Consider the following 10,413-nt stretch of genomic DNA (forward strand, 5'->3'; position numbering starts at 1 on the left):
CTGAGCTACTTAAGTGCTGCGCTCCTGGAGGGCTGTGATTGGTTGAATGGTGAGGTTGCGTCTGATTGGCTAAAGAGTACGAGTGACCCACGTTGCTGCCTGCAAAGTCTCAAAAATACACACACACAAATCCAGGGCGATGTCAGTGTTATAGTAAACAGTACATGCATGCACAGATGTTGATTATACCAGTGAGAGACACGCAGGGGAGACGATTACCCATAATTCCGCAGCGCAAGAGAAAGAAAAAAACATTGGCTCAGTTGTGATAGAACTGAGAAGTAGTGAATGCGTGATACATGATACTCGGTACTCGTAAACCAAGCCTTTTATGTTTTCCAAGTCAAAGTTTATTAAAAATCTTTGCTCTTCTTGCGGAACATTCACAAACTGCGTTCCTCGCAATCTGAGGTTACACTGGATTTGGCAGACATCCTTATCCATAGCGACTTACATTTTTATCTCATTGTACACCTGAGCATTTGAGGGTTAAGGGCCTTAATTTAGAAGTTTATATGATTGTATTTATATATATAAGAGAATACCCAAAAGCCTCAATGAACTGGAGCAATGGACCGAAATTCCTCCATAATAATGTGAGATTCTGATAGTTATACAGGAAAAGATTACTTCAAGGTATTACGGCTAAAGGTGGATCAACAAGCTACTGAATTATGGTGGGAGGGGGGGTGAGGTAGTGGGTAAAAAATTTTCTTTTTAGCTTCATTTTAATTAAATTAACAATGGTAAAAAGTTATATGTTGCTATTTGTCTGAGGTTGTATTTGTTAATACTGAGACCGCTGTGATGAGATGATTTTTATTAAGTTTTTACACGAAATCTTTTGAACATGAGTGTACACAGATCAGCCATAACATTATAACCACTGACTAGTGAATTAAACAACATTGATCAAACTATATGCACGACAGGTGACCGGATCAGGGGAATCCAAGGCTCATCCAGGCTCACGCGGGCCAAAAGACAGACAGACCCTTTTAATCCCACAGAAAAGCCAATGAAGCAACAATCGCAGGAAATTATAAAAGATAAATAAATAAAGGCTTAACTTATAAGGATATACAGTCAATGAAGTACAATCGCGTTTTAAAAGGTTTTGATGAACACATCATACATATTAAATAAATAGCAATCTATTAATATAGTGTACAAAAACTCAATTTTAACAATAAAAACTGAAACACTTTTAACTGAATTCATGAAACTTTTTGTAGTTAAGTGCCCCGAGATCTGTAGTGATTAATGAGAATTATTCACCTTGCAGACATTTCAATTGAAATGAGTTTCATCAAACGTCACAGTATAAGAAACACGTCCTGGTTGATCACATGGATCAGGTGTAAACAGGGTAAAATAAATTAAATGGAATAAATTAAACAGCTTCACGTCTCTTTAAGCTGCAGATGAAACTCCTTCATACATATGTCTTTGCTCTCTGACTCTTCATTTCTAAATGGAGAAAGAAGAAAAGAGATTATACTGTACAAACCTGGCATACAGGAGAATTTCATGCATAATACTAAGGATGATGATGAAGATGAATAGGAGTTAGTAGCAAGATGACATTGGTACATTTTTAATTAATTAGGAATTAATCTGAGATCACATCAACATCACACATGCTCATGTCATGCTCTCTATGCTCACCTCTTTGCCAGGTGATTTTCCTTTCCACACATCATCTAAAAGTACACGTGTCTGTGAAGCCAAACTAGATATCTGCTCTTTGGCCTCCTGACAAAGCAATAAATGTTTAAACATAAGAACAATTCTTCAACAACAACAACAACAAAGAAAATCGCTGCATGATCAATGTTTCTTGTTTTATTTGATATTTACCTTAGAAAAAGAGAATTAAGTAAGGGTTAAAAAATCCCTCTGTTATGTATTTCCTCTCAATTTATAGCTATATATAATGTTCTTTAATTGTTTTATTTACATCACTGAGAAACCACACCGTCAGACTTGCCTTGACCAGAGAGGCAGCATGCTGCGGGTAGAACACGGAGGCGCTCACACTCATCAGTGCAGTGGGGAAAAGAAGTCGTTTTACTCTGCCACCTTAAAACCACCCAGGGAAATAAATGACAGCACTAAAATAGGAAATATTAACTAACTATTAACAAATAAGAATCAAAGTAGAATCACAAGTTTTACACATACCTTTGGCAAGGTAAAGTCCAAGGATTGCAGAAAACCCCACAGCCCCGACACTAGGATAAAACTTGGCCGGGGGATTCATCAGAAACTCATAAGTGTCTGAAATAATAAACAACACCACACTGTGACAACAGAGGCCACATTTATAACACATCTCTTTGTGCATCGATTAAACCTTCTCACCTCTCCCAGTCTGTACAGATGTATTAATACCAGGCTCCATGGTCTTGTAATATTCCTGAATAGTGTAAAACATGAAAAGATGTGTAAATTATAAAGGACATCAGTGCATGAGGAATGCATTTCTGACAGAAGCTGTGACAACGGTACCTCCATTTTATCCAGGATGTATGATGTCTTTTCCTAAAAAGAGGGAAAAAGATGCTAATCAATACTGAAATCTAACAGGCAAACCTAAACATGTTATTTGTTTGTTGTTAACTGTAACATTATTTAATTCAGTTTAAAATACGAGGGCCATTTAAGTCAAACTTGGATTTGTGATGATGTTTCTGGTGAATGAAGGCATAAAAAAAGAGACTGACATTTAGGCACAGTATGGATGATAAGACTCTTAGCCAAGCCATTTCCACAGGTTTGGACAATTAAGAGTTCCTGAAAGGCCACCTTTTCAAACGAGAAGCAGGAAAATCTTATCATGGCTCCGGCATACTGAGAAAATTTTCTACCCTGACAGTATCCAAGCACTAGTGAAACGCTGGCATAAGTGCATTAGTGTAGCAGGGGATTATATAGAGACATAAAGGGAGTTTTTATTTTCAGAAATGGGATTTTTCAGAACAAAAATCCCGCTTTGATTTGAACATCCCTCGTATATCCAGCAGTGTCACTAGTGTATTCATAATTTTTTATGAATGATGGTAAGTAATTATTGATTTGAAATGATCCCGTTGTGGAGTTTAACTGTCCTTTAATGCTCACTCGTACCTGACACCATGCTGCATACGGCTCTGCTGATTTCCTTAGAGATGCTACACTTTGCTCCACATGGCCAACTTCCCGCTTGACGGAGCACCCTCGGGGGTGTGGAGTGGTATACAGGGAGAGCTGAAACACACACACACACACACACAAAACACACACCAATATCCTAAAATGTCACTCTCCAATTTTAAACCTGAATCATCAACAATTAATACTGATGAAAATATTAACCAACTGTAACACACACACACACACACACCTCATCTGTAATCAGAGAGAAATCGCTTTCTTCATTCTCACTGGCGGCAAAAACCTGTCCTGACATGAGGGACAGAGAGCCAGGTAACATCAGCGGCAGCGCCACCTAAAGGTCAAAGAAAAAGAATTATTAATTAATTGATAATAAAATATTTACAATATCTTTTGAAATATATTTGTAAACATAATTACGAGATAAACCACTTTATTGCCAAACAAGACACCAATTACATCTTTAGACTGATTCTCCATTGTCTATAATTTTTTTTTTTTAAACAAACACTCATTTTTTCATTCCATGTGTTATGCACTCTCATCTCATATAAAGATTAATATGAAGATATTGATTACGTTGTGAATATTGTGTTCATTGGATAATATGTAAAAAAGATAAATTTGATATATTTCCCTTCTCACAAGCACTTTTAGATAATAAAATAATAATAGGAAAAAAAGACTAAACACTGTCACAATATACTGTATGACTACTGTAACAGCATGTGATTGCTTTTATTTTATTATTTTTGTATTTAGATGCGACACATCTTAATTAATAACATGATAATAAGAGAAACAGAAATACAATATACAAGCAAATTGCATGTAAAAATATACATTACGACAGAGATTTATATATAAAACAATCATAAATGTAAACATTTTAAGCATTGAGGTTTTTGTATCCTCTTGTTAATGTGGGAAAAAATTTAATGTGCATTACTGTGGATATTTAAATGTTAAATATTCAGTTAAATTATTATATACAGAAATGCAAATTTTAAATAATAATAATAATAATAATACTCAAATTGCATCTTTCTCCTCACTAATAAGCCCTGTTAAATAATAAATAACAGGAACATGTATTATTCTATTAGTTTTTAATGTTTTCTTATTATTATTGATATTATTGTGACAGATAATTGTTTTATTTATCTTTCACATTTAATTTTTGCCATCCTTTTCATTATTTTAAAATTTATATTTGTTGTTTTTAAAATAAAAAAGAAATTAAAATGAAAAATTAAAACATAAAATGTATTTATTTTATAATTTAAAAATATATATTAATAATAATAATAATAATATATTTCTTAAATAATAACAAATACAATAATAATGTTTTTTAACAAATTCATATCTGTTCCATTTACAGTAAAAATAAATTAAAATGACAAATCAAACAAGAATATGCATTTGTTATATAATTTTAATTAATTAATATTATATTAATCTATAATAATAATAATGTATTAATTATATTCATCACATAATTATATTATATAATAAATGTTTTTTGTTTAGTTTATTATTTAAATTTCTTTTTTTTTTAGATTGGTATATTGTTTATTTATCTTGCGCATTTAATTTTTGCCATCTTTATCATCATTTTTGTAACTTTTTATCTGTTGCATTAAACATAACAAGAAATACAAATGAAACATTAAATATACTTATTATATTTTTTCAAGTATAATAAGAATAATCATTCTTATTTGAATGTGTATTATTATTATTATCATTACTACAGCTACTATTAATAATAATAATAATAATAACTAGAGAGGTACATTTCCTGAAGAAAATGTGAGTGGTGCTTGCCGTGGCGAAACTCTGGCCCCTCGTATCTCTATGAAAATGGGATCTTTTCATTAAGTTAGTAAATTTTTAAAGATGTTGATAGCAACATGCTAATATAGCTAGCATCATGCTAATCAGCTAAACATCATGCTAATTACACTAGCATGATGCTAGGAACATTCTATACATGTTATTAGCGAAAAGTTAGCATAATGCTAGCGACATGCTAATAGCGTTAGCATCATGCTAGCGATGTGCTGATGAAATTAGCATACCGCTAGCAAGATGCTAATTTTGTTAGCATCATGCTAGCAAAATGCTAATCGCGTTAGCATCATGCTAACAACATGCTAATGAGGGTGCTAGGGGGCGTGGCTTATGAGCATGATGATAAATGCAAAAGTGTGCCTCTACGACAGTCGGTTCCACAGTTAAATCAATGTTAAGTCTGTGGGTGGTTAATTGCCCCCTGCGGGGGCAATTATCCACCCACCCCTTAGAAAAGTCACAGCACCCCGTTCCCGAAGATGGGCCGCACGGTTTGACACCTCACTCATGGGACTCAGTCAAAGTTGGTCTCAATGTTAAGTCTGTGGGTGGTTAATTGCCCCCTGCGGGGGCAATTAACCACCCACCCCTTCAAACAGTCAGAGCAGCCTACTCCCGAATAAGCCGCACGGTTTGACACCTCATTCATGGGTCTACGACGAACGGTGCAAGACTCAGTCAAAGTTGTTCTCAGTGTTAAGTCTGTGGGCGGTTAATTGCCCCCTGCGGGGGCAATTAACCACCCACCCCTCAGAAAAGTCACAGCACCCCGTTCCCGAAAGTGGGCCGCACGGTTTGACACCTCACTCATGGGACTCAAAGTTGGTCTCAATGTTAAGTCTGTAGGTGGTTAATTGCCCCCTGCGGGGGCAATTAACCACCCACCCCTCAGAAAAGTCACAGCACCCTGTTCCCGAAAATGGGCCGCACAGTTTGACACCTCACTCATGGTACTCGGTTAAAGTTGGTGTCAATGTTAAGTCTGTGGGTGGTTAATTGCCCCCTGCGGGGGCAATTAACCTCCCACCCCTTCAAACAGTCAAAGCACCCTACTCCCGAATAAGCCGCACGGTTTGACACCTCATTCGTGGGTCTACGACGAACGGTGCGGGACTCAGTCAAAGTTGTTGTCAGTGTTAAGTCTGTGGGTGGTTAATTGCCCCCTGCGGGGGCAATTAACCACCCACCCCTTCAAACAGTCAAAGCACCCTACTCCCGAATAAGCCGCACGGGTTGACACCTCATTCATGGGTCTACGACGAACGGTGCGGCACTAGTAATTTTTTTAAATTCCCATTATAAGTCAATGGGCAAAGTCACCAAATTCCCCATTCAAATTCTATGGGGCAACTTTGGGGACCTCTCTTGCCCCGGGGGTCGAACTTATCCCCCTGTGCCGGGTATCTTCTGACACAGGCTGCAAACCTCTTCAAATGTGGTAAATCTGACGTCTCTACAAAATTCACTCTCTGCGCTACAATCCGTCAAAGTTGGCCGCAATGTTAAGTCTATGGGATTTTTTGGCCGGTTAATTGCCCCCTGCGGGGGCAATTAACCGCCCACCCCTTAGAAAAGTCATAGCACCCCATTCCCGTATAGGCCGCACGATTTGACACCTCACTCAGGGGTCTACGACAAACGGTGCGGGACTAGTTACGCGCCGAACTTTTGTACGGAAGAAGAAGAAGATAAAGAATAATAATAAGTTTGCAAGAGAATAGTAGTGATGCTTTGCAAGCACCACTAATAATAAATAATAAAAATTCTGCCATCTTTATCATTATGTAAATGTATATCCATTCTATTTAAAGTAAAAAATAAATTAAAATGATAAACTAAACAGTTCAATAACAGACATTTATTTTCTTGATTTTCTCCATCACTATATTTGCTCTATTTTTAACACTTAACGCTGTTTGTGAGGCACATAATACTTTAGTAGTATTATTAAGCATTAATTAATCCACAATTGAGTATATTAGTAGATGTAATATAAATATAATTTAATAATCTCACAGTGTGTGTTTCTGCAGATTCAGGTCTGTGTAAACTCTCCCTCCCGCCTGAGCACCGCGTTAGCATTTAGCAAGCTTTCTCTTCCACCACAACACTCAGCGTCTAATCCTGACTGTCGTGACTACACAATAATTATCCGGTCCAAAAAACAGATTATTTTAAATATGACATTAAACATTTAATGACGTTTATTTTACCTTCACTAATTTTCTGGAGCTTTTCAACATTCCCACTCAAACAGATCCTACAGTTTCTACGGCAACCCGAAGGAGGCAAATTTCCTCTGAGGACTTTTTGCAAACGCGTTTTTAAAATGAATCGTGTTCTGCTTTGCCTTTAAATCCATTCTAACTTTTTTACTGTACAGTTGTTTATTAATCTCTAGTCAAAGCAAATAATATGACTAAAGTTGTAATCACACTGTACAGTACAGTTGTAGAGCCATGATGCTCATTAAACAAACTGAAAATAAATGTCCATGTTTTATTATAAGGAATAACACACTAGGTAGCATGGATTTATAGGACGATAATCAACGACCGTGTGGTGTAATGAAGTATAAAGAATTGCTCCAACCATGAGTGGATAGTTTTCATATACTGTAACTGCAGATTCTGAGGTGATTTATTCCTCTCATACAGGTGGGTATTAAAAAGTTTCGGGATTCATGCATCAAAGATCCGTCCGAACGCCCTTCCTCAGACGCCTCAAAACCTGCCAGTAGAACTTGCTACTGATGGTCTGGCCCCTGGAAATGAATTCTCCATGCACAATACTGCAGATGTTGAAGAAGACATAGAGCATGCACTCGGTCGAGCTGTAAACCTGCCTCATCTTTTCGGTTTTGGAGATGATTCCACTGTCAATACTATTGCTTTGTGCTTCGTACCTGTACACCCAAGTTTCGTTATTGGTTATCATCCTCGACATGAAGGACGGGTCATACGGGTCCAGGTATGCAGACATTGTTCTTGCCAGACTTTGATGCGATGTTCCTTCTGCTCCTGAATCAGCAGCCTGGAGTCAAAATGTTCAAATCACACGTGAGGATTGTCTGGACTGTTCTGTACCACACACCGACAACAGCAGCAATGTTGTGGATTGTTCTCCGATGGTCATCATGCATAAGTTGCCGAACGGTTAAAGGTCTTCCTGATCTCTCATCATCTTGATGTGATGTTCTTCCGATCTTAAAGCATGCGCGCCACTCAAAACACCTCGAGCAATTCATTGTGGACTTAAATCACTGGAAACTTGCAAAATTATGTCAAATGTCTTGTGACAGAATTTCCCATTCGCTCTTTGTTCTAACTTGCTGTCCATAATGAAATTGCAGACGTCGTCAGATGTACACGAAACGATGTCTTTAGCCACAATGACTTGTGAAGGTCAGTGCTCACTGTCTCTGTTAGTGGGTTGCAAAACTAGTCTCAAAACTTTTTGATAACCACCTCATACAACAGTAATTTATCAGTGATTACTTTATTTATTTATTACAGAATGTAAAATTATGATAGTTATATTTAGTGTACTTAATGTGTTTATATTGGCTAATGGAAGATATTGTTTTCAACATTTACAAGGTGACACAGAATAACGGGAATTTTTGAAATGCGTATTGGTAGCCATTAGCAGGTGGTAGCACTGTGGGTTAGTGACATTTAGCAAGTAAACACTCCGCCATTTTAGTAATCATGGATCAGTGGAACGGGCAACGGCGTACGTTAGCCATTAAAATGTTTTATAAAAACAATGTTTTATTGGATTGTAAAAAAGGTCCTGTTTTTTTGTCACCTGTTATTGGTTTAAATCCTGTGTGTGCTGCCCCTCTAAAAAATAAATAATAAAATCTGTTCATATAAATAAGTAGGTTATTATATATCGTAGTAATGTTTCCTAAAAATGAAATAAAAACATAAACACAAATTTAAAGGCACATTTATTTAAACATAATGTGTAAAAATACAAAGAAAACACTTATATTCTACAAAGTTGTGTTTTTTTCTTGAGGTAGTGATAGTGGCACTGACACCGTTACCAAATGTGTTTTTAGTCTGATTAAAGATTAAGTGCTGATTGAACTCAACCCCACTGAACACCTCTGGGATGAACTGGACCTGGAGATCTCGACATCCCACCATGTAAAAAGTCTTCACAAAAGATTAAAGGTTATAATTACATTGTATGACGCTCAGTTGTCGACATAGTTTTGGCCACTTTAATAGTTCACTGGTGGAGGAACTATGTCAATATCTTTACTAATGAGTGGAGACGTCAGCACTATTCCAAACTTCTCCCTTAGGATCTCTATGATTTCTTCATCACTAAGATCTGTTTTGGTGGTCTTCACTGGTGGCCCAGGCTCACCGGATAGCTGGACGGTAATCAGCTTGCGTCCCATTAGAGTAATCCTTCCTCTTGGTAGCAGGAGGGTGCAGAGGGACTTGCAGAAGAATATGGAGCTGATGGAGACCTGATGGTACTCACACATGGCTCTAAAGTCCTCTCTTTGACACGGCTGAAGGCTGAACTTGTACTTCTCCACCCATGACGCACCATCAACACTTTCTTCCATAAAAAACAGATTTCCCTGAGCTCGAACCCGGTACAGGCCATGACTCTGGGTCTGAGGACTCTCCGTCTCTAAGGAAAGAGGGAGCTGGAACCCGGCACCGAATCCCACATCACATAGCCATCTTTCCCCGTCCAGGGTCACCATCATGATCATGTGGTCAAACGGAGGTCCGAAAACTCCAGTGAACCGATTTTTCACCTGAGCAGACAGGACCTCGACTTTAAACCCGAGCTGAGCCAGGAGCCAGGAGAAGAGCCCGTTGTTTTCGTAGCAAAATCCGCCGCGTCTTTTTAACACGATTTTGTCGTAGAGCAGCGGGAGCTCGAGGTGCACGCGCTCCCCGGTGTGGATGGTGAGTGGTCCATTTATTATTAAATATAAAAAATGTTTCTATTTGTAAAACAGCATAAATAAATTATGGGTATGGTATACCAGTAATAAAAAAAACAATACAACGCATGTTATTATAAGTTTCGTTTTTAATGCGCGTGAAATTCGCCGTCTTTTCCGTTTCAGGGATTAAAAAACGCTAACAATGTCATTTTTGGCCTTTACCGCGCTCCGTAGAATCTCAGTGGCACGTGCATAACCCTTTGCGGGCGAGCCCTTTCCTAGATCATATATTCAACAGCGCCATCGTCTGGTCTGTCAATGTGACAAACAATATGTCTAAGGTTCAAAGTAGACAAATTGGGCTTAAAATTTTTTGACTATGAATGAGTCTTGAGTTCACTCTCAGAAATTCTTTGAAAGCATAAGATGACATCATAAATTCATTTGCATCCATGAAGATAGAGGGTGTTATTTGT

General features: G+C 37.5%; 2 protein-coding genes across 4 annotated transcripts; both read right to left on the reverse strand.

The window, feature by feature from the left end:
* Positions 1–715: 715 nt before the first annotated feature.
* apoob (apolipoprotein O, b) lies at positions 716–7,936 on the reverse strand. 3 transcript variants are annotated; one of them, XM_053488072.1, is made up of 9 exons: positions 7,919–7,936; positions 3,386–3,490; positions 3,130–3,249; positions 2,512–2,544; positions 2,365–2,419; positions 2,185–2,280; positions 1,991–2,082; positions 1,669–1,755; positions 716–1,470 (listed from the first exon to the last, which is right to left on the reverse strand). In XM_053488072.1, the coding sequence occupies exons 2-9, from the start codon at positions 3,473–3,475 to the stop codon at positions 1,465–1,467; spliced, it is 579 nt and encodes a 192-aa protein (XP_053344047.1). In that variant the 5' UTR covers positions 3,476–3,490; positions 7,919–7,936; the 3' UTR covers positions 716–1,464. The 3 variants fall into 3 exon arrangements, with proteins under 3 accessions (XP_053344047.1, XP_053344046.1, XP_053344045.1); XM_053488071.1 differs by lacking the exon at positions 7,919–7,936 and adding an exon at positions 7,227–7,356; XM_053488070.1 differs by lacking the exon at positions 7,919–7,936 and adding an exon at positions 7,030–7,350.
* Positions 7,937–9,216: 1,280 nt separating this feature from the next.
* si:rp71-1f1.4 (arylamine N-acetyltransferase) lies at positions 9,217–9,970 on the reverse strand (the record flags this gene model as incomplete). The annotated part of the gene is made up of 1 exon (XM_053487687.1): positions 9,217–9,970. A coding segment is annotated over one exon (723 nt), but the record flags the coding sequence as incomplete, so codon positions are not given.
* Between the last annotated feature and the right edge of the window lie 443 nt (positions 9,971–10,413).

Source organism: Clarias gariepinus, chromosome 26, assembly GCF_024256425.1.
Source record: "Clarias gariepinus isolate MV-2021 ecotype Netherlands chromosome 26, CGAR_prim_01v2, whole genome shotgun sequence".
Taxonomy (NCBI): domain Eukaryota; kingdom Metazoa; phylum Chordata; class Actinopteri; order Siluriformes; family Clariidae; genus Clarias; species Clarias gariepinus.